Source organism: Felis catus, chromosome D1 (genome assembly GCF_018350175.1).
Source record: "Felis catus isolate Fca126 chromosome D1, F.catus_Fca126_mat1.0, whole genome shotgun sequence".
In the NCBI taxonomy this organism is placed as follows: domain Eukaryota; kingdom Metazoa; phylum Chordata; class Mammalia; order Carnivora; family Felidae; genus Felis; species Felis catus.
The window spans coordinates 59,774,792-59,799,926 of NC_058377.1; the positions used below are offsets into that span (position 1 = coordinate 59,774,792).

The following is a 25,135-nucleotide window of genomic DNA, read 5'->3' on the forward strand; positions in this document are numbered from 1 at the left end:
TCTATATCTATATCTATATCTATATCTATATCTATATCTATATCTATATCTATATAGATACGTGTGTGTGTGTGTATATATATATACATATACATACATATATACAATGGAATATTATTCAGCCATAAAAAGGGAGATCTTGGGGCACCTGGGTGGCTCAGGTGGTTAAGCTTCTTACTCTTGATTTCGGCTCAGATCATAATCTCAGAGTCTTGCGACTGAGCCCTGAGTCGGCCTGTGAGCTGGGCATGGAGCCTGCTTAAGATTCTATCTCCCTCTACTGCTCGTGCTGTCTCTCTCAAAAAAAACAAAGAAACAAAAAACAAAAAAAATGGGGGAGGGGGGATCTTGCCATTTTTGACAACATGGATACACCTAGAGGGTATTATGCTAAGCGAACTCAAACACAGAAAGACAAATACCATATGATTTCACTTATATATAGAATCAAAAAAAAAAAAAACCCAACAAAACAAATGAACAAACAAAAAGCAGAAACTGACTCAAACAGAGAGAACCAATTGAAGACTGCCAGGGGGGAAGGAGATAGGGGGATGGGCAAATGGATGAAGGCGAGTAGGAGATACAGAATTCCAATTATGGAATGAGTAAGTCACAGGGATAAAAGGTACACCATATGGAATATAGTCAATGGTACTGTAATAGTGTTGTATGGTGATAGATGGATACTACGCTCACACTTGTAGCGAGCATAGCGTAACATATAGACTTGTGGAATCACTATGTTGTACAACCTGAAACTGATGTAAAGTATGTGTCAACTTATATACTGCAATAAACAATATTTTAAAAATCACCAAAACCTCCAGGGGGACAACAAGTGGTAGAGTCATAGCAATTTCTTTATAATTCTTAATTTTCCTTTCCAGGAAAAATAAATTATCTGAAAACATAAACCAAGGATTTGAGGCTACTTTCAGGTACCTGGACACTCTCTGGGAAGCCTGAAAAGCCAGATTCTGTTCAGGGCCTAGACAGCAGTACCTGATAAGCGGCAAAGCAAAGCAGCTGAGTAAACAGAATAGCCTCCCATGACAAAACTGTTAGGTTACAATTTTGCCTAGTTGATTTCTACTATAGTATTTATTAGCATTTTGCTTAATTTAATAAGTAAACTGAAGCTTCTTCATTAAGGACGGCATTTTTAGTGGCACCTTGGCAATATGTAAATGATGGAGTTACCCAAGATTTTCAGAACACTGTCAGGGACTCTGGTGCCACCTGCTGGCAATACTTTACACAGACACATTAGGTTAAATCATTTGTTCAAGTGCACGAAGTAATGGAAAGCTTTTGCCCCTAATTTCTCTTCCAGGATTTGGGATAATGAGACAAATACATGAATTGAGCAGCCATCAAGCACAATCAGCAGAGCATCAATTACTAACATGAGAGTTCAGAGGAAAGATGTAGCACTGTGGGCAAGAGCCATCAGGAAGACTGCCTGGAAGAGGCAGAGCTCTTGTCTAGTTCTGAAGGGGCTTGGATTTGACCAGCTGGAGGGGAAAACTGAAAGCCATTTACTTTTCTTTCCCTGAGTCTACAAATACAAAACTGAAGTGAAGACTAACCTGAAACCTATTCATCGATCCATTCTGCAAACATTTACTGAGGGACAATCCCAGCTTCTCCAATCTGGAAAATAAGAATAGCTCTATCTCACCTATCTCTCCACAAGGCTATACAGTTGAAATGCTGATGTTAGATGCTAACAATAAGAGCTAGATGATATTTTGGGAAGGCAACCTGGTGCAGCCACTCTAGAAAACAATATGGAGGTTCCTCAAAAAACTAAAAACAGAACTACCCTACGATCCAGCAATTGCACTACTAGGCATTTATCCAAGGGATACAGGTGTGCTGTTTCGAAGCGGCACATGCACCCCCATGTTTACAGCAGCGCTATTAACAATAGCCCAAGTATGGAAAAAGCCCAAATGTCCATTGATGGATGAATGGATAAAGAAAATGTGGTGTGTGTACACACACACACACACACACACACACACACACACACACACACACTAGAGTATTACTCGGCAATCCAAAAGAATGAAATCTTGCCATTTGCAACTACGTGCATGGAACTGGAGGGTATTATGCTAAGTGAAATTAGTCAGAGAAAGACAAAAATCATATGACTTCACTCATATGAGGACTTGAAGAGACAAAACAGATGAACATAAGGGAAGGGAAACAAAAATAATATAAAAACGGGGGGGGGGACAAAACAGAAGAGACTCATAAATATGGAGAACAAACAGAGGGTTACAGGAGGGGGTGCGGGAGAGGGGAATGGGCTAAATGAGTAAGGGGCACGAAGGAATTTACTCCTGAAATCATTGTTGCACTATATGCTAACTAATTTGGATGTAAATTTAAAAAAAAAAAAAAAGAGCTAGATGATATTTAAATGGACTTTTAGATTTTTTTCATCTCAGAAGCTATAATTCATGAAAAATCAGAAAAGAGCTCCCAGATCAATCCTCCCCTGGGCACCAGCTGCCTTTCCAATCTTCTCATGCATGGTGCTTTTGGCTTTCGGGATTCTTATCATGTCTGTATTTCCTTATGTTGTGGGGGTAGTGATTACCTACCATGCTTGGCTGAAAAGGAATATAAAGGATGAATTGAAAACTACATAGCCAGCTAGTAGAGCAAAGCACGAGACTCACAGCTAACAGAACAATCAGCTTGAAAAAAATGCTGATAAATGGAGAGAGGTCAACCGGAGGAAGGTGTCTGGGATATGCTTCACAGCTCTGATCAATAATTTCATGAATGATTTGGATGAAAATGCAGAGGACCTGCTTACCAAACTGTGGACAGCATAACGTTTAAGAGCTGGGAAGAACAAGATAGTGAATATGGAAGAAACAAGCAAGGTCCAAAATGAATAAAGCTTGTTTCTAGAGTTCTTCTAGCTCTAAGATTCTAAGGGCTAATAAGTCAAAATGAAGAACAAAAACCATATAATGAAACCGAACCAACTACCAAGTATAGGATGGAAAAGGAATGGCTTAATAGCAGTTCATGTGGAACAGATCTAGGGGTTTCAGTTGACCACAAATTGCCAGGGAATATATGCCAAAAGGGCTGCTGCCAAAAAAGCCAAGGCAACCTTACGCTTTTTAACCAGGAGTATGTCCAGAATGAATGAGGCAGCAAGCAGCTCTACTGTTCTCTGCTCTGTCAAAGCATCCTTAGGGCCCTGGAATTAGGTCTTGAGACCACAATGTACAAAGAATACGACAAAGAAAAGTGGCCATAAGGGAGCAGCCAGGATTTGGTCTAGAAACCAAATTACATAAAGACCAGCTGAAAGCCTAGGATAACAGGCCTGGGGAACTACAGGAAGGCACAGCTATTACTTTCAGTTATCTGAAGACTGTCCAGAGGCCCAGTAAGCTCAAATATTCAGTGTAGTTCTGTGATCAATTATGACTCCACACATTGCTAGAATACTCTACAGGGCAGAAACTTAGTTGGCAATTGCCTCCTACCACAGCCCTGGCACAGTCAACCTTACCACATGAGGCAGACCATTCCATTGCTAATAGATGTGCTAGATAGTTCTTCCGTGATGCCAACCTGAAAAATCTGCCTTTGTGTACCTTCTGCCTCTGGGTCCAACTCTTGTCCTTTAGAGTGCCACGCAGTACATTTACTTCCTGTTTCTTTCTTTTTTTTTTTTTAAGTAGGTTTCACAAACAGGGCAGAGTCCAACACAGGGCCTGAACTCATAACCCTGAGATCAAGACCTGAGATAAGATCAACGCCTAACCAACTGAGCCACCCAGGCGCCCGCCCTACTTCCTATTTCTTACAACTACTCTTCTAATAACTAAAATTTCATCTTTTCCCCCAAGTCATCTTCTCTCCCACTAAGAGTCAGTCAAGCAGTAATTTAACACTTACTGAGCACTTACTGTACACCATGCTAAGTAAGGACTGCAGAATCCAGAGATAAAAAACAAAACTTCCTCAAGAACTGAAATCTACTGAGGAGAGAAAACCAATTATAATGCAGTAGGATAAGTGCTATAATGCATTAAGCCCTGGTGGCCAAGAAAGTAGAGGAGAAGCTTTCACTCAACATGGGGGAACCAAGGAAGTCTTCCTGAAGAAAGCAACCTTGGATCTCTGTCCTAATGGCCTAGTAGGTGTAAGTAGAGAAAGGCATCATGATCAGTGTTCCAAGATAAGGAAACGTGGTATATTTGAGAAAATACAACTAATGTTTGAGGGAGGTGTGAGAAATGAGCCTAAAGAGTAGGCAAGGCTCAGAGAAAGCTGATGTATGCATCACACTTAGGAAGTTTTTATTACAGTCAGAGAAGGAAAGTTTTTCTTTCTCATAGAAAGCGGATTAGCACCGCCCTTCCCCATCTTAGTCCACATTCTCTAGCCACATTGTATTCACCCTCTTAATGTGTTGGTCTGATAAAAATCTATAGTACTTTAAAAAAAATTTTAACATTTACTTTTGAGAGACAGAGAGAGGCAGAGTATGAGCAGGGGAGGGACAGAAAGAGAGGGAGACACAAAATTCGAAGCAGGCTGCAGGCTCCGAGCTGTCAGCACAGAGCCTGACGTGTGGCCCGAACTCACAAACCTGATCATGACCTGAGCAAGATCATGACCTGAGCCGAAGTTGGATGCTCAACGGACTGAGCTACCCAGGCACCCCAAATCTATAGTACTTTAAAGATTTCTACGTAGGAGATTTTGCCACTCCTCCATCCCAGGAGGGAATAGCAGTTCAGGGGATAGGAGTTTGAAAAGATACTGTGTTTAGTAATAGAGATGATGAAAGCTTCTCCTTGGAGATCTTTAAAAATAGGACAGATACTTTTCCAGGCATAAACTTACTCCTTCCCCTGACCTCCCTGAGGGAGCTAAGGACTAAGTGATATTAGACTCTGAACAGATGATGAAAACTGAGCTAGAGAGAAGCCAAAAAGCAAGCTGGGCCTGGGCTAGGTTTCCAGTCCCGATTTTCTGTCTCCCAAGTCCTGCCTCCCTGGTACCATTCACTTCTGAGTTTGTGATAAAACGCTGGAAAGGCTGAGGAGGCAATATGATGTAGCCAGTAAAGGGGATGGGGAAGGATGGGTTTGGGCAAAAGGGAAAAATCAAGGAAAAATCAAGGGAGTTAAAAACAGAAATGACCATGGCAGAAACCGACAATTTGCTAAAGTTTTTGAGAAACTTCAAAAATTGGCTGAGTGCTCTCATGAAAAGAGTGCTTAAACAAGAATAAGATTTTGGTTTTATATCCAGCTCCCCAATTTAATGGTTATGTGCTCCTGGCAAATCTCTTCAGGATTTTACCCTCTGGTTTACTAATCTGAAAAAGGGAGATATATCCCTGTCCTCACTATCATAAAAAGCTGTCATGAGGTTCCAATGAGATATCAGATGAGAAAAATATTTTTTAAAATACCATCAAATTGATACGCAGCTTAAGGTAGTATTACTACTGCTGCTGTTATAGAAAAGAACAGTACTCTGACATTGAAATACAGAGAACAGTAGGACCTTTTGTTCCCAAATAGCAGGTAATTTTGACGAAGTTTTTCTTCTTTTAACTTAAAGGATGGACTTGAACTCCTAAGTTACAAGGAGATGTTTGATACTTTTCACAGTGAAACCAGTCGATTGGCATACTTGCTCATAATCAGCCTAATGACTGGCAACATCCATGCTGCTCTAGGACAGCGCTTCTCATAAGGGGTGAATTTCCTCCCCAGGTGACATTTGGCAAAGTCTGGAGACATTTTTGGTTGTCATTACTGGGGGAGGAAATGCCAGTGGCATCTAGTAGGTAGAGGCCAGGCATGCTGCTAAACATCCTACAATGCACATGACAGTCCCCCACAAAATAAAGAATCATCTGGCCCAAAATGTGAATAATTTCCCTATTGAGAGACCTGGTCTAGGAGAACAGAGCTAGTGTTTTTCCACTCCATGGTCATGTGTGCCCACTGAAAGGGTGGGCTGCCAACTAGCACCAGTGAAGAACAGAATATTTCATTCATTTGAGAGAAACAGAGACTTATCAATTAATTCCATCATTCCTCAACATGCCATAAGAACCTTTTTTTTTTTTTTTTTTTAAAGCTCTGACAGCGAAGCTCAAACAGTTCATGTTTCTACGTCCCTCTCCTTTACACAACATTCTCTGGGGAGTTGTTTTGATTCTTTTTTATTCACATTCTTCGTCCCACAAACATTCTAATGTGTTTAACATGTATATATTTTTGTTCTTACAAACTATTTTTTGTGCATGTCTTTTGATTTATTAGTTGGCACTAATAAATTTGTTTCTGTTTGTTACATTTTCCACTCAGTACTCTGCTTTTAAGATCCACAAGCCCTTATGGGTAAATCTTATGTGCTGCAAGGCAGCATCATGATTTGGATCCACCACATTTTACCTTTTTATTCAGACACATATACCCAGATTGCCTTCAACTCTTCAATTAACTGCCATAATTAACATTTAAATGAACCCCTTCTCATGTGTCCCTTGAGGCTATGCCACAGGTAGGTATATATTCCAGCTGACTGAATAGTGCCACAGTGCTCTCCATGATGCCTGCCCTAGTCTTCAGACCTATAAAGAACACACAAAAGTTCCTAAAGTCTCTGATACCTGCCAATAGTTGGACATATCCAGCTTTCTAGTTTTTAGCCAATCTAATAGGTGTACAGTGATATCTCACTGCTGTTTTAACACGTGTTTTTCTAATTACTAAGGACCTAAATGTGAGACCTGAAAGCCATAATACTCCTAAAAAAAAAAAACAAAACCAAAAACAAAACATAGATAGTAATCTCTTAGACATCAGCTTTAGCAACATTTTTCTAGATATGTCTCCTCAGGCAAGGAAGCAAGAGCAAAAATAAACTATTTGGACTACAACAAAATAAAAAGGTTTTACACAGCAAAGGAAACCATCAACAAAATGAAAAGGCAACTTATTATATGGGAGAAGATATTTGCAAATGAAATATCTGATAAGGGGTTAATACCCAAGATATATAAAGAACGTATACAGCTCAACACAGAGGAGGAGGGGGAGGGGGAAGGGGAGAATAAAGTAATCTGATTAAAAATGGGCAGAAGAGGGGTGCCTGGGTGGCTCAGTCGGTTAAGCATCCGACTTCAGCTCAGGTCACGATCTCGCAGTCCGTGGGTTCGAGCCCTGCGTCGGGCTCTGGGCTGATGGCTCAGAGCCTGGAGCCTGCTTCCGATTCTGTGTCTCCCTCTCTCTCTGCCCCTCCCCCGTTCATGCTCTGTCTCTCTCTGTCCCAAAAATAAATAAACGTTGAAAAAAAAATTAAAAAAAAAAAAATGGGCAGAAGACCCAAACAGACATTTTTCCCAAGAAGACACACAGATGGCCAATAAGTACATGAAAAGATGTTCAACATCACTAGTCATCAGGGAAATGCAAATCAAAACCAAAGTGAGATATCACCTCACACAGTCAGAATGGCTAGTATCAAAAAGAAATAACAAGGAATGTGAAGAAAAAAAAAAAAAAAAAAAAAGGGAAGCCTAGTGCACTGTAACTAGGTGCAGCCACTGTAGAAAACAGTGTGGAGGGTCCTAAAATAATTTAAAATAGAAATACCACATGATCCAGTGATTCCACTATTGGTTTCTCACCCACCCACCCCCTAAAAAAGAAACCAGTAATTTGAAAAGATATGTGCAACATCTAAGTTTATTGCAGCATTATTCACAGCAGTTAAGATATGGAAGCAACTTAAGTGTCCAGTGATAGACAAATGAATAAAGGAGATGCACTGTGTGGTGTGTGTTTAATATTATGCAGCCATTCAAAAATAATGAACCCTTACCATTTGTGACAACATGGATGGACCTTGAGGGTATCATGCTTAGTGAAATAAGTCAGACAGAGAAAGACAAATACCATATAATTTCACTTACATGTGGAATCTAAAAAACAAACAAAACAAATGAACAAACAAAAAAGAAAGAGACTCATAAATAATAAATACAGAGAATAAACTGGTGGTTGCCAGAGGAAAGAAGAATGGGGGGGATGGGTAAAATAGATGAAGGGGATTAACAGGTACAAACTTTCAGTTATAAAATAAATAAATCAGGAGATTGAAAAGTAGAACAGGGGCACCTGGGTGGCTCAGTCATTTAATGGGGCAACTCTCGATTTTGCTAAGGTCATGATCTCACAGTTCCTGGGACTGAGCTCCATGTCAGGCTCTCTGATGACAACACAGAGCCTGGTTAGGATTCTCATTCTCTCATTCTCTCATTTTCTCTCTCTCTCTCTCTCTCCCTCTCCCTCTCCCTCTTTCTGCTCCTCCCCATCTTGCACACATGCTCTGTCTCTCTTTCTCTCTCTCAAAATATATAAATAAACTTAGAGGCACCTGGGTAGCTCAGTCAGTTAAGCGACTGACTCCTGCTTTCGGCTAGGGTTGTGATTTCACAGTTTGTGAAATCAAGCCCCACATCAGGCTCTGTGCTGACAGTGTGGAGCCTCCTTGGGATTCACTGTCTCCCTCTCTCTGCCCCTCCCCCACTTGCATTCTCTCTCTCTCTCTCTCTCTCTCTCTCAAAATAAACATTTATAAATAAATAAAGTACAACACAGGGAATACAGTTAATAAGATTGTAATAATGTTGTATGGTGACACTAAATATACTTATCATGATAAGCACTGTGTAATGTATGCAACTGTCGAATGACTATGTTGAACACCTGAAAATAATGTAACATTCTGTATCAACCATACTTCAATAAAAATTTTAAGGTAATTGAAATATCAAATATAAAAACTAGTCAATAATATGAACAATTGATAGAAGAAACCAAATGACTAGTAAGAAAAAAACACTCAACCTCACTAATAAAGAAATGATTAATTATTTTTACCCTATTAGATTGACAAAGATTATTTTTTTTTTAATTTTTTTTTTCAACGTTTATTTATTTTGGGGACAGAGAGAGACAGAGCATGAACGGGGGAGGGGCAGAGAGAGAGGGAGACACAGAATCGGAAACAGGCTCCAGGCTCTGAGCCATCAGCCCAGAGCCCGACGCGGGGCTCGAACTCACAGACCGCGAGATCGTGACCTGGCTGACGTCGGACGCTTAACCGACTGCGCCACCCAGGCGCCCCAGATTGACAAAGATTATTAAAAATACTGATGATTCCCTATATTCTCTTTAATACTGGGTAACAGCACCATTAACTTCTGTTGGTGGGACTGTAAATTGCTATAACTTTTTGGGAAGGCAATCCGACAAGATCCATTAATAATTAAAATGTGTCTATCTTTTGACTAGGCAATTCCATTTCTAGGAATTCATTTTCAGAAATGCTTACACAGCTATGCATATTATATATGTAAAAAGTTTATCATGTATATTGTAATATACGTAAGATACATATGTAAGATTATATATGTAAGATAAAATGTGTATGTAATAAGTGAACTGTTGTAACTGTGATAAACTTAATTAAAAGGTGTCTATCAGCAGAGGTAGGTTAAAATTTTTTAAAAAATCTATTTAAAAGAGGGCTACCTGGGTGGTTCAGTCGGTTGAGCTCCAGACTTTGGCTCAGGTCATGATCTCACAGTTTGTGAGTTCACGCCCCACATCGGGCTCACTACTGTCAGTGCATAGACCACATCAGATTCTCTGTTCCCCTCTCTCTCTGCCCCTCCTCCACTTGCGCTCCCTCTCTCAAAAATAAATAAACATAAAAAAAATCTATTTAAAAGAATACTATCAGCCTGGGTAGCTCAGTTGGTTGAGTGCCCGACTTTGGCTCAGGTCATTATCTCGTGGCTCACAAGTTGAAGCCCCACATTGGGCTCTGTGCTGACAGCTCGGAGCCTGGAGCCTGCTTCAGATTCTCTGTCTTTGTCTCTCTCTGCTCCTCCCTTGCTCACGCTGTCTTTCTCGCTCTCTCAAAAATAAACATAAAAAAAATTTTTTTTAATTGCCTGTCTTTAAAAAAAAAAAAAGAATACCATGCATTACTAATTTAAGTGGATGACATGCTAATATAGATAGGTATTTGAGAGACAGTATTAGGTGAAAATATTGCAGAACCTAATGGATGTCATAAACATTATATGCATAGAAAAAATCTATAAACATAAAGTGTTAATAGCAGTTCTCTCTGGACACTTTCGATTTCTATGTCACATATATATTGTTTGGATTTTTTATAACACGTATAACATTTATAATCAGAACAAAACCAAAATAAAAACAGAACAAAACCTCACCCTGCCTCTAGACAGCTTGGTTTTATCCTCTAAGAACAAAACAAGCCTTCATCTTTTTTGATAATTAGATAGGGAGATCTCTATCTCTTATCATCCTATGAGGCCCCTAATTATTTAGATAATTATCAAATTAGATATCTAATTTGATAATTAGATAGCTGAGAGGGAAAACTTAAAAGAAGCCCAGTCAGCTACTCCATAAAAAGAAAAATAAAATCACAAAAATCCCTTACTCAAGGGTGTCTAAACCCTCCCAAAACATAGCCTGTGGGACAACTGGGAGGCTTAGTTGGTTGAGCGTACAACTCTTGATTTCAGCTCAGATCACAATCCTAGGGTTGTGGGATTGAGTCCCACGTAGGGCTTAGCATGGCGCTTGCTTAAGATTTTCTCTCTCGGGGCACCTGGGTGGCTCAGTCAGTTAAGCAGCCGACTTCGGCTCAGGTCATGATCTCAAAGTTCATGGGTTCAAGCCCCGCATCGGGCTCTGTGCTGACAGCTCAGAGCCTGGAACCTGCTTCGGATTCTGTGTCTCCCTCTCTGCCCCTCCCTTGCTTGCACTCTGTCTCTCAAAAATGAGTTAAAAAAAAAAAAGTTTGGGGCACCTGGGTGGCTCAGTCGGTTAAGCGGCCGATTTCGGCTCAGGTCATGATCTCAAGGTCCGTGAGTTCGAGCCCCACGTTGGGCTCTGTGCTGCCAGCTCAGAGCCTGGAGCCTGTTTCAGATTCTGTGTCTCCCTCTCTCTGACCCTCCCCTGTTCATGCTCTGTCTCTCCCTGTCTCAAAAATAAATAAAATGTTAAAAAAAAAAAAAAAAGAAAATTAAAAAAAGTTTAAAAAAATTAAAAAAAAAAAAAAAGATTTTCTCTCCCTCTACCCCTCTCCCAACTCGCGTGCACTCTTACTACCTTCTAAAAAAAATTAAAAAAACAAAAAACAAAACAAAACAACCAAAAAAGCCCATACAGCTGCTTGTGGTAGGAAAATCATTCCTAAGACAGTTCATTTTACTGTGGAAGCTCCCACTGCTGGAAAAAAAAAAATTTTTTTAAGTAGGCTCCACACCCAAAGTGGAGCCTAATACAGAACTTGAATTCATGACCCTGAGATCAAGACCTGAACTAATAAGAGTCAGACCCTTAACCAACTGAGCCACCCAGGTGCACTGAAAAATTTTAAATAATATTTAGCTGATATCTACATTCCTAAAAACTCATTACATAGCTTTAATCTGGGCCTTTGGAATTACATAAAATAACAACAGAAAAATATGTTAGAGCTTGAAAAGACTTTAGCAATCATGTACTCTTAGCTACTCACTTTAAAGATGAAACACGGGCATGAGGAAACAGAGGCTTAGAGTAATGTGCCCATGGTCCAGTGCTAATTAACAACAGCATTAGAAATAGATCTTATATCACCTGACTCCCACTTCAAGGCATTTTAAACTACACCAAAATTCTATTGTTCAAAAAGCAAAAGAAGGTAACACTTCCTAACTCATCCTATGAGGCCAGCATTACCTTGATATCAAAGGAAGACAAACACATGAAGGGACACACACATGACAATAAAACTACAAACTAACATCCCTCATGAAGATAGAGATAACAATTCTTAACAAAATAACTAGCAAACTGAATGCTGCAGCATATGAAAAGGATTATACACCATGACCAAGTGGGATTTATACCAAGAATGCACCACATGATCCTCTCAACTGATGTAGAAAAAGGATCTGAGAAATCCAACACTCATTCATGATAAAAACACTCAACAAACTAGAAACAGAAGGGAACTTACTCATTATGATAAAGGGCACCTACGAAATACCCACAGCTCACACATTTAAAGATTAAGGACTAAAAGCTTTCCCTCTGAAGGGTACCTGGGTGGCTCAGTTAAGTATCCAACTCTTGATTTTGGTTCAGGTCATGATCTCATGGTTCACTACACCTGACAGGGCGAAGCCTGTTTGGGATTCTCTCTCTCACTCTCTATGCCCCTCCCCTGCTCATGTACACATGCTTTCTCTTTCTCTCTCTCAAAATAAATAAATAAACATTAATTAAAAAAAAAAAACTTTCCCTCTAAGATCAGGAAAAAGAGAAGGATGCCCATTTCACCACTGCTATTCAACATTGTACTGGAGTTCTATCCAGAGCAATTAAGCAAGATAAGAAAAAAAAAAATCCAACTGGAAAAGAAGTCATATATAGAAAATCCTAACAAACCCACAAAAAAACTATTAAAATTAATAAACAAATTCAGCCAAGTTGCAAGACACAAAGTCAACACACAACAGCCAGCTATATTTCCATATATTAACAATGAATACAAAAAGAAAATTAAGAAAACAATTCCAATCACAACAGTATCCAAAACAAAATATTAGGAATACATTTAACAAAGGAGGTACAAAACTTATATGTTGGAAACCACAAAACAATGAAATTAAGGAGGATCTAAATACATAAAAAGACAATTCATAGTCACAAATGGCAATACTCCCCAAAGTAACCTACAGATTCAGTTGCAATCCTTATCAAAATCACAACTCCCTTTTTGCAGAATGGCAAAACTCATCTTAAAAATTAGTAAGAAATTTCAAGGGACACAATAATCAAAACAGTCTGGAAAAAGAACAAATTAAGAGGACTCACACTTCCCAATTTCAGAACTTACCAGGTTGCTATAGTAATCAAAAGTGTGGTGCTGAGACTTCCAGGGAAGATGGAATAGAAAGATCCCAAGCTCACCTCATCCCACAGATACAACTACATAAAACCCTTATCAGTGTAAATAACCCAGAATGATCCACAGACTGGCAGAATGGACTCTCCAGAGCTACATGTAGAGAAAGAGGCCACACTGAACAGGGTAGGAAGGGTGGAGACAAGGTAGGGAGCTAAACGGACCTATGGGATTATCCATTGGGATGAACAGACACAGGGAGCCCAGAGCGGGGAGAGAAACAGATCCTCACACCAAGCACCGCAGGCATGGAGAACCTGCACAGGGAAGATGAATCGCTGTAACATTTGGTTTTGAAAATCAGAGGGTCCTACTCTCGTGAGTTCTTACAACCAGCCAGGCTTAACACCTGGAACTTTAAAAATCAGAGGGCTCAGCAGGGCCAGGAGGGTGATAGGAAACCGAGTCCCTGCCCTTAAAGAGACAGCACAACAAACAGCCCTGCAGAAATATAGCACAGAAGTAGCAATTTGAAAAACACCTGTGGTATACAGGAAGGAGATTTATTTATTAATCTCAGAGTACTTGCTGGAGGGCAGGGATCTTTAGGAGACTTCTTCAGGAACAAAGGAGCTTGCTGGCACCATTTCTCTCCTCCACCCTCTAGCCTAGACACATAGATACCTGCAGGAACCAGCACAGCGGCCAAAACTCACTCAACTTGCTAACAGCGGCCCCTGTCCTGTGCTCTCTTGTGGACATGCGCCTTCCAGCCAGGTCTCAGGTCTAGGTCCCCTCCCACAGCAAAACTATGTGGGCCTTGCTGGCATCTTGTACTTCACCTCATGTTCTCCTGAGGAAATGCCCCCATCCAGTACTTCCCTGGCTGGATCCCATCCAAAGTAGTGCTATAAGCTCAGCAGTGTACAAGCAGGCCCAACAAGTGTGAGCACCACTCCAAAGTGATTCCTGCCTCAGAGAGAGGGGAAGATAACTATATGTACCAGTCCAACTGCAACCCAAACAGTGGGCTGAGGGCAGACATTTGGTTTGACTGCAGGTCCCGCTTATCAACGAAAGCTTCTCCGGGGACAGCACAGAGAAAGCACCCTGCAGTTTGGTGCTACTACATCTCTGGCAAATGCTTCGTCTGACTCACCTCAAACCAAAGGCAGCCCCAGACTGGCCCACTAACACAGAGACCAAACCCTGCCCCAAACAGGCCAAGAGACCCATTGAAGATGACTGGACTAAAGACAAATGTGGCCTAGCCACAACAGTGCGGTGCATGCAACATACACCGGAGACACTCCTGAAGCAACAGGTTCTGGTGAACAGGGTACACTGCACTGCAGGGTACTCCAGAACCTCTTCATCATGAAGCCACTATTTGATCTCTTCAAGATCAAGAGATATAGCTGACTTTTCTAACACACAGAAACAGACACAGAGAGTTAGACAAAATGAGGAGACCAAAGAATATGTCTCAAATGAAAGAAAAAGATAAAATCACAGCAAAAGAGCTAAATGCAGTGGAGATAAGTAATATATGTCTGATAATTTACAGTAATGGTCATAAAGATACACACTGGACTTGAGAAAGAGTGGAGAGGTCAGTGAGACCCTTAACAAAAAAATAGAAAACATAAAAAAAGAACTATTAGAGATGAAGAACTCAATAACTGATACTAAAATATACTAGATGGAGTAAATAGTAGACTAGAGGAAACAGAAGAATGTATTAGCAACCTGGAGGAGAGAGTGTTGGAAAGCAATCAAGCTGAGCAGGAGAGTAGGAAAAAAAAAAATGAAGAGACTTAAGAAATTCAGCAACACCTTCAAGTATAACAACATTTTCACTCTAGGGATCCCATAGGGAGAAGAGACAGAAAAGGGGATAGAAAATTTATTTCAGCTATTTAATAATAGCTGAAAATTTCCCATACCTGGGGAAGGAACAGGAATCCAGATACAGGAGGCACAGACATCCCCCAACAAAACCAAGCAAAGAAGGTCCACAACCAAGACACATAGCAATTAAGATAGCAAAAAGTAGTGATAAAGAGAGAATTTTAAAAGCACCAAGAGAAAATAGTTACATACAAGGGAAACCCATAAGGCTATCAGCTGATTTTTCAGCACACGCTTTGTAGACCAGGAAGGAATGGCATGATATATTCATAGTACTGGAAGAAAGAAAGAAAAAACAAAACAAAACAAAACCTTGCAAATGAGAATATCTAGCGAGGCTATCATTCAGAATAAAATGAGAGATAAAGACTTTCCTACACAAACAAAAGTTAAAGAAATTCATCACCGCTAAACCAGCCCTACAACAAAAGTTAAAGAGGATTCTTTGAGTAGAAACGAAAGACCATAAGAAAAAATAAGAAAAGTAGGAAACACAAAAGTAATAAAATTAATACATCTATAAAAATCAGTCAGTGGATTCACAAAACAAAAGGATATACAGTATGACACCATATACCTAAAATGTGGGGGGGAGAAGGAATAAAGAATGGGTTGAAACTTAAGCAACCATCAACTTAACTTAGACTGCTATATGCATAAGATGTTATATATAAACCTAATGGTACCACAAATCAAAAACCAATAATAGATATGCAAAAAATTAAGAGAAAGGAATCCAAGAATATCACTAAAGAAAGCCAACAAGTCATAAGAGAAAAGAACAAGAAAAGAAAGGAACAGAGAGGAAGTACAAAAACAACCATAAAACAAGTAATAAGTGTTGATGAGAATGTGGAGAAAAAGGAACCCTTGCACACTGTTGGTGGGAAGGCAAACTGGTGTAGCCACTGTGGAAAACAATATGGAAGTTTCTCAAAAAGTTAAAAATAGAATTACTATATGATCCAGTAATTCCACCCCTGAGTATTTACCCAAAGAATACAAAACACTAATTTAAAAAGATATACCCAGGGGTGCCTGGTTGGCTCAGTCAGTTAAGTGTCTGACTCTGGGTTTTGGATCAGGTCATGGTCTCACGATTCATGGGATCAAACCCTGTGTCAGGCTCCGCACTGACAACATGAAGCCTGCTTAGGATTCTCTCTCTCCCTCTCTGCTCCTCTTCTGCTTGTGCATGTTCTCATTCTCTCTCAAAATAAATAAACTTAAAAAAAAAATGGTATATGCACCACTATGTTTATTGCAGCATTATTTACAATAGCCACATTGTGGAAGCAGCTCTAGTGTTGATCAAAAGATGAAAAAAGAAGATGTGGTGTACACACACACACACACACACACAGGAATATTACTCAACCATAAAAAAAGAATGGGACCCTGCCATTTGCACCAACATGGATGGATCTAGAGAGTATAATGCTAAGTGAAATAAGTCAGTTTTAGAATGATAAATATCGTATGATTTCCTGGATATCCATATGCAAAAACATGAAGTTAGACCCTTACCTCATACTATTTACAAAAACTCAAAAGAGACCAAAGACCTAAAAGTAAGAGCTAAAAGTATAAAACTCTTCAAAAAGCACATAAAGATAAAAGCTTACTTAGTAATCTTGGATTTAGCAATGGATTCTTAGATATAACACTAAAAGCACAAGCAACAAAATAAAAAAGTAGGTTTAATGGAGCACCTAGTGGCCAGTCGGTTAAGCATCCGACTTTGGCTCAAGTCATGATCTCATGGTTTGTGAGTTCAAACCCTATATTGGGCTCTATGCTGACGGCTCAGAGCCTGGAGCCTGCATCAGATTCTGTGTCTCCCCCTTTCTCTCCGCCCCTCCCCTGCTTGCACTCTGTCCCTCTCTGTCTCTCTTAAAAATAAACAAAAAAATAGACTTAAGGGTGCAAACTTGGAACAAGCAGTAAAAAAACCACAGAGATCTAATGCAAAGTATAATGCATATGGATAACAATATTGTAATATAATCATCAAACCTGCTAAGAGACTCAACCTTATTTCAATCACTAAAAATAAGGATAATTACATGATGTGATAGAGATGCTAAATGTTGTTATAATAGGAATATTACAATAGATAAATGTATCAATTAACATGAACACCTTAAATGTAACCAATATTACATGTCAAATATATTCATTCAAAAAGGAAAAATAAATTGGACATCAAACTTTAAAATGTTTACGCATCAAAGGGCACTATCAAAACAGTAAAAATGCAACCCACAGAATGGGAGAAAATATTTATAAATCACATATCTAATAACGGTCTAGTATACAAACCATATAAAGAACTCTTACAACTCAATAATAAAAAGACAAAAAGGAAAAACAAAAACCCAGTTAAAAATAGGCAAAGAGATTTCTCCATGGCAGATGTACATGTGGCCAATAAATACATCAAATTGTCGTCAACATCATTTGTCATTAGGGAAACACAAATCAAACCACAATGAGATACTACTTCATGCCCACTGGGGTGACTATAATAAAAACGAAAAAAGAAAAGAAAAGAAAAAAGAACAAGTGTTGTGAGAATGTGGAGAAACTGGTTGGCTCAGTCGGTTAAGCACTTGACTCTTGATAACTGCTCAGATCCTGATCTCATAGTTTGTGGGATTCAGCCCTGTACTGGACTCTGTGGAGTCTGCTTGGGATTCTCTCCCCCTCTCTGCTCCTCCCCCACTCAAAATAAATAAATACACTTAAAAAAAAAAAAAAAGAAAAGAATGTGGAAGAATTGGAACCCAATGCACTGTGGGTTAGAATGTTAAATGGTATAGTTGCTATGGAAAAATGTTTGGCAGTTCTCAAAAAGTTAAATAGTTCTACTCCAGGGTATACCCTGCACTTCTACTCCAGCAATTCTACTGCGGGGGCATACCCAAGAATTGAATACAGGTGTTCAAATAAAAGTTTATAATGAATGCTTGTAGCAACACTATTCACAATAGCCAAAGGGTAGAAAGAACCCAAATGTCTATCAAATGATGAACGGACAAACAAAATGTGGCATGCCCATACAATAGAATATTATTCGGCCATAAAAAGGAATAAAGTACTGATACTAGAACATTGTTGAACCTTGAAACTATTATGCTATATGAAAGGAACCAGACAAAAGGCTACATATTGTATAATTCCATTTGTATGAATATCCAGAATAGGCAAATACATAGAAAACAGATTAATGGTTGCCAGGGCCTGGTGGGAGGGGGAAATAGGAAGTGATTGCTTAATGGATATGGGGTTTCCTTTTGGGGTAATGCAAATGCTCTAGAATAGCAGCAATGGCTGCCCAACACTGTGGATGTACTAAAAACCACTGAATTATATACTTTAAAATGGTTAGAACAGTGAATTTTGTTGTATGAAATTATTCTCAACAAAAATACAATTCTATCCCTCTTCTATATCAAATAGTATCTGAAAACATTTTTGTCTTGAGCTCTTCTCTTAGGAGTGGAACCAACAATAGCCACTAACAACATTAGCTTTAGAGTTTACAAAACACTTTACCATACAATTTTATATAACTTTCACAACCCATGAGGTAGCTATCACTCCAACTTATACAGGCTCAGAGAGATAGAAAATCATAGAGCTAAGAAGTGAGAGAGCTAAAATAAATAAAATAAAATAAATAAAATAAAATAAAATAAAATAAAATAAAATAAAATAAAATAAAATAAAATAAAATAAAATAAAATAAAATAAAGAAGTGAGAGAGCTGACTACTCAAGTCAGACTGGGATGGCTCCATTTTATTAACTGCCTCCATGGCAGACAGCTCCAACTTCTGATAAGCTTGAAAAAGGACAGGAGATGTCACTGTGTACAACGTTCTTGGGCAGTTTTCTTCTTCCAAAGTTAGTATTTTTTTTTTTTTTTACTATTTTTTTAAGTTTATTTATTTTGAGAGAGAGAGAGAGAGAGTGGATGCGAGCTGGGAAGGGACAGAGAGGGAAAGAGATTCCCAAGCAGGCTCTGCACTGTCAGCACACAGCTAAATGTGGGGCTTGAACCCACGAACCATGAGATCATGACCTGAGCTGAAATAAAAAGTCAGACCCTTAACCAACGGAGACACCCAGGAACCCCCAAAGTTAGTATTTTAATTAAAGCGCAAGAATATCCACTGTACACAAGTTAATAAAAGTTTTTTAAAAAACAATCTAGATTACTGTGTAACAGCAGCATAAAGCAGGACATTACAGATTTCCTTTTCTAATTTTTGAAAAATAAGGGTTTAAGTTTCTCAGTTCAAGATATTTTATTTTTAATTTTTTCAATGTTTTTATTATTTTTATTTTTGAGAGAGAGACAGTGCGAGCAGGGAAGGGGCAGAGAGGGAGGAAGGCACAGAATCGGAAGCAGGCTCCAGGCTCTGAGCTGTCAGCACAGAGCCTGATGCAGGGCTTGAACTCACAAACCGCGAGATCATGACCTGAGCCAAAATCAGATGCTTAACTGACTGAGCCACCCAGGCACCCCCAAGATGTTTTATAATGTTAGCATGTCGCTCACCAGTGAAGTTCAGTTTACAAGGTATGGCAGTAATGAGATAACTGTGCATGTTCCTTATACAAATGACTTCGTTAGTCACATTTCCTTTAAGGATTAACTAATGAATGACATCAGTGGTTTTCTAACACCGGTGAGTCCTATGTTTGTTCCTGAGAAGCAGAGGGTTACCCAACCCTATATCAAGCAGAGCAGCCTCTTAATTGTTTTCCATACTGGGTTGTTCCTTAAGATATTATTTGAAGACAGGATTCTTCAAATAAAAGTACTTTAAAAAAAAGTACTTTAAAAAAAAGTACTTACTGAAAACCACTATAGTACATACATGTATTCTCACTTCCTTTAGAGGTTTTTAAAAATTTCTGCAGATTAGCCAGCATTACATAATTAAGATTATCTTTAAATACCAGCATAGAAATACCAAGGGGGTTTTCATTCTACACTTAGTTTATGAGTGGTCTTATTTTTCCCGGCTCATTTCAACCATCTTGGTAATCCCCATTTTATAGAGAAGGCACTATAATCATACACTGACAAACAAGTGACTTGTCTCAGGTATCAGGGCAAAGTATGACCAGTGTCCAGACATGGAGCCACACCTAGGTGGCTTAGCCTGCTGGATGGTCTCCAGTTCAAAAAGCCTTGGTGTCATGTGGTCACTTAATGCACTGTGACCTGAAGGTACAGATGTCTCTATTTGTGGTACATGTAACACTTGAGCTGGCTATAGGCCAGTAAGGTTCAGAACCTGTGTCTGTTCAAGGGCAAAGATTAGCCTCTCTTCCTCCTATGCTCTAGGTGACCCCTCAGTTCCCTGGTTGCTTTTTGCTTCAAGCAACCTATAGTACAGCAGAAATTATAAAACAGGAAATAAAAGACCTGGATTCAAATCCTGGCTCTATTAGTATTCCCTTCATGCCTCAATTCTCTGGGCCTCAGTTTGTTCATGGTACTTACCTCACGGGCTATTAGGAGGATTAAATGAGATAGAGCAGTTCATATCATGTGAGCTACAGACCCCTGGGCGTGTCTGGCCATAATACCAGAGGTATGAAAAAGCATATAATTGAGCAAAAGAACCACTAGGTATTAAGATTAAAAACCCTGGAGTAAAATTGTTTGGGTTCAAATAATGGTTTTATCACTAGAGCAAGTTACTTAGCCTTTGTCTCAGTTCCTCATTTGTAAATGGAGAAAAAATTACCTTACTGGATTATTATGGGGATTAGCTAAATCTATACACCTAAAATACTTAGAATGTGGCTGGCATAGTAAGAATTCAATAAATACTAGCTATTGTTACTATTATATATGTGATTGTATATTCTTTACAAAGTATTATCGTGTGGGTGTTTGCCAAGTTTTTATGTTAAAAAAGGGTTGCCCATGAAAAGATTACAAACGTCTAAGAAAAAATCCAGTACACTACACCTGCCATGTCCTAATCCACAGTAGTTAAATCTATGATTTTAATCTTTTCAAACCTATTGAGACTTGTTTTGTGGCCTAACATCTGTCCTATCCTGTAGTACAGTCAATGCGCCCTTGAAAAGAGTATGTATTCTGCTGTTGTTGGTTAGAGTGTGCCCTTTGGGTCTGTTAGGTCTAATTAGTTTTTAATGCTGCTCAAGTCCACTATTAAGTATTGATATTCTATTTGGTTGCTCTTTCCATTACCAAAAGTAAGGTACTGAACTCTTCAACAATTATTGTACAACTGTCCATCTCTCCCTTCAATTCTGTCAATTTTTGCTTCACATATGTTGGGGCTCCTTTGTTAGGTATGTATGTGTTTATAATTATTGTATCTTCTTGTTGGATTGAACCTTTTATCGATATATAATGTCTTCTATGTCTTGTAAATTTTTTTGATTTAAAGTCTGTTGGTCTGATATTTAATAGCCACCCCAGCTCTCTTTTGATTATCATGTGCATGGAATATCTTTCTCCATCCCTTTATGTTTAATATCTGTGTCTTATGAGTCTCTCATGGTTGGTTTTTTTTTTTTTAAATGTTTATTTATTTATTTTTTGAGAAAGAGAAAGAGAGAGGGAGGGAGGGAGGGAGGGAGAGGAAGAGAAAACACAAGCGGGGGAGGGGCAGAGAGAGAGGAAGACACAGAATCTGAAGCAGGCTCCAGGTTCTTAGTTGTCAGTGCAGAGCCTGACCCAGGGCTCAAACTCACAAACTGTGAGATCATGACCTGAGCCGAAGTTGGACACTTAACTGACCAAGCCACCCAGGCACCCAGGTTTTGTTTTGTTTTGTTTTTAAGTTTATTTATTTATTTTGAGAGAGAGATAGCATGCACATATGAGCAGGGGAGGGGCAGAGGGAGAGGGAGAGAGAGAGAATCCTAAGCAGGCTCTGCACTGTAAGCACAGAGCCTGATGTAGAGCTCAATCTCACAATGAGATCATGACCTGAGCCAAAATCAAACGTCAGACACATAATTGACTCTTATTATACCACCCAGGCACCCCTCTCATGGGGTTTTTTAAACCAGTCTGACAATCTCTGCCTTTTAATAGGAGAATTTAAACCATTTAAAGTAATTACCAATAAGGGAGGGTTTCCTTCTGCCATTCAGCTATACATTTTCTATATGTTTTATATGTTTTGTTCTTCATTTCCTCAATTATTACTTTTTTTTTTTTTTAATCTAAATCCTACCTGTAGTATTTACTCGGAGGCTTGGTCTTCCCAATAAAGCGATCACCTCTCCCTCTATTTGAATAGTTTCTGATGAACACCTCCTCATGAATCTGTCCCAAAATGTTTACAAGGGAAGACCTACCTTTTCTGGCCATGGAAGTAGCCTTAGGTTCTATCCCTATTTTCACAATCTGGATTACTTGCCTCTTCAACACACATTTGCCATACACTCTTCACCATTCATATATAAAGTTTATTACTATTGTCCATTCCCCACCTATATGTGGCCTGGGTTAGGCTGGACCCCAGAATACTAAGGGTCTTTTGATGAATGTCATACAAAGAAGTGAGAGGCAAAGTAGCTTACATTGTAGGAGCGGGGGTGCCTCTGTTTCCACTGTACCAGGAGCAGCTGGGCCACCACCAAAGTAGCGATGAGGATGAGGACCATTTCAGCGTGCATGGCTTCATGGCCACGGTGCTTGGCATGCATGCGTGCGTGCTCAACCCTGAAAGCCAAACAGATGAGGTAAGGCAGGTCAGGGATGGTGTGATGGTAAAATAGCAATGCTTTCCAGGGATATCCCACCATCCCATAGCTCAGAACATATTCTTGTGCTTTGCAGCTGCAAGGTACTGTACAAATTAGAGGATAGAAAAATACACATCTTAGAGAACAGGCATTGGGGGATAGAACCAGAGCTCTGTGGGCCCCAGTCAAAAACTCAGCTACTGGAGTTAAAGGTGGGTTGTCTGCTGCCCACCTGCAAGAGCAGAAACAGCTGACACCTTTCCTGTAGGAAAGAGGTCCCAGGTGAAGCCTGTAGTCACTACCCATTTCAGTCCTATTTCAACCTGTCACTGGAAGGAGAAAGTAACCCAGAGAAAAGTTTATAGCTATAAAGTCTCATAATGCTACTCAGTGATATTATGACACCAATTAAGAAGTAATACTGCAGATGTGTACTAATTCCAGGGTTAAAGTCTTGCTTTATTTGTCCTACCCTGTCAGGACCAGGGATTCTGAAAGCTAGTTAATGCCTGAAAAATCTGGACTGCTTCAACTTTATACTAATTCAACAGTGACTACACCATCAGTGTCCACAGGTAAATAGCCTCCTCAAGGGCTCAAGGAAGAGTACAACCGAAAACTCATATAATCTAAGGCAGGCATTCTCTGGTCCAGAGGACTGGCAACAAGTGATTCCCTTGGCCAATATAGGCAAAGAGCTTCCTCTAAGAATGCAAAAGAGTCAATCCTACCATTCTGGGTCAGAGTCAGCCAACACAGAGAAATAAAGAAGGAGTTAGAAAACTAAATATAAATACAGCTTGTAGTCAGGAGCTTTTATGCAAATTCTCCATGCATGGGGATATTAGGGAGAGAGGGATAGGACAACATAAATGGTATCTTCATAGAGTTCCCAGGAGCAATGAGAGACTATGCAAGAAGAACCCAATGGGATGAATTACATAAGAGATAAATGATAAAGCAAAAAGTTAATTGTACAATCTAGATGGTGGGTATAAAGGTGTTTACTGTGTAATTCTTTCAATTTTTCTGAGATTTTTCATAATAAAATGTTAGGGAAGAAACATGGTAGGGGAGTGGGCAGCCAAATGTCAGCAGCCAGCCACAGCACCTAAGGGTTTATCCTAGGTGGGAGAATCTGACAAAAAGAAAATACGGAGTATAAGTCAGAAAAACTTAGGTTCAGACATCCATGTGGCCTTGGCCAAGAAAATTCACATCTCTACATCACAATTTCTTCATTTGTCAAAAGGAGTCCATATCTTTGCTGCTTCCCTCATAGGGTTGTTGTGAGGATAAGCTAAACTAAAAGGGCAAAGGGCATTTTAAAAACAAAGACTGTGGGGAGTTATAAAGATAACAAGACATAAATTTCTTATTCGCAGACAGTATATGACTAAATGGATGTACACAACAAAAAATCAAAGAAATATCTAGAAAATACCGGAGAAGATCTAGTTCAGGTTCCCACCCAATGCAAACATTATCTTTATAATATTTGTTTGAATACTTCCACTGACTGAGAACATCTGCCTCTTAAAGTAGTTAGGGAACTATGTGTCTGGCACATTGTAGGTGTTCACATGTGTTATGAAGAAATAAAATTCCAATGTTTTAAGGGCAGAAGTTCACTATACCACAATTATTAAAGCTGTATTGGGGCGCCTGGGTGGCTCAGTCGGTTAAAGCATCCGACTTCAGCTCAGATCATGATCTCGCGGTCCGTGAGTTCGAGCCCCGCGTCAGGCTCTGGGCTGATGGCTCAGAGCCTGGAGCCTGCTTCCGATTCTGTGTCTCCCTCTCTCTCTGCCCCTCCCCCGTTCATGCTCTGTCTCTCTCTGTCTCAAAAATAAATAAAACGTTAAAAAAAAAAAATTAAAAAAAAAAAAAAGCTGCCTCTGATAACGAGACAAAATATCTATCTATAGCTTCAATCCGTTGGACCTAATCTTATACTCTGGAACAACAAAGGATATTTTCACTCTTCTTACCCAGCGCTGCTCTTTCAAAGATTTGTCATGATCTTATTTAAAAACAAAAACAAAAACTATCCTCTTCCTACTATCACTTTTCTGTGCCCTTTTAGGCTAACGGTTCTTTTCAACACTATTCATATAATATAATGTGAAAACCATTAAACCTGGTTGCCTTCTTCTAGACATTATCTAGCTAAAGATCTTCTTAATATACAGTGTTTACAACAAAATCAATGTGGACTCAGTGAAGCAGAGCACAGTGGAACTATCACCACCCTAAAGCAGATAATATATTTTTAGAAACATCTTCCAAATTTTGGAATGTTTTGATAGCTGAGGTACAAAACTAGTACATATTAAGCTTACAGTCACCTAAAATCTTGCTGGGTTTGTCATATAAGTTGATATCTTTGCAATTCTCCATTTTTATAATCTAAATGAAGGGGGGTTTTGCACTATTAATAAAGTCTACATGGTTGATTT

General features: G+C 39.3%; 1 protein-coding gene across 5 annotated transcripts in view; it reads right to left on the minus strand.

Moving 5' to 3' along the window:
- RNF121 (ring finger protein 121) overlaps positions 1–25,135 on the minus strand; it is an 82,371-nt gene that overhangs the window by 26,393 nt on the left and 30,843 nt on the right. For all 5 annotated transcript variants that reach the window (XM_019811885.3, XM_019811884.2, XM_003992775.4 and 2 more), the window contains exon 3: positions 22,512–22,653. In XM_019811885.3, the coding sequence (XP_019667444.1) occupies positions 22,512–22,653 (142 nt within the window). The remainder of the gene's footprint in view (positions 1–22,511; positions 22,654–25,135) is intronic.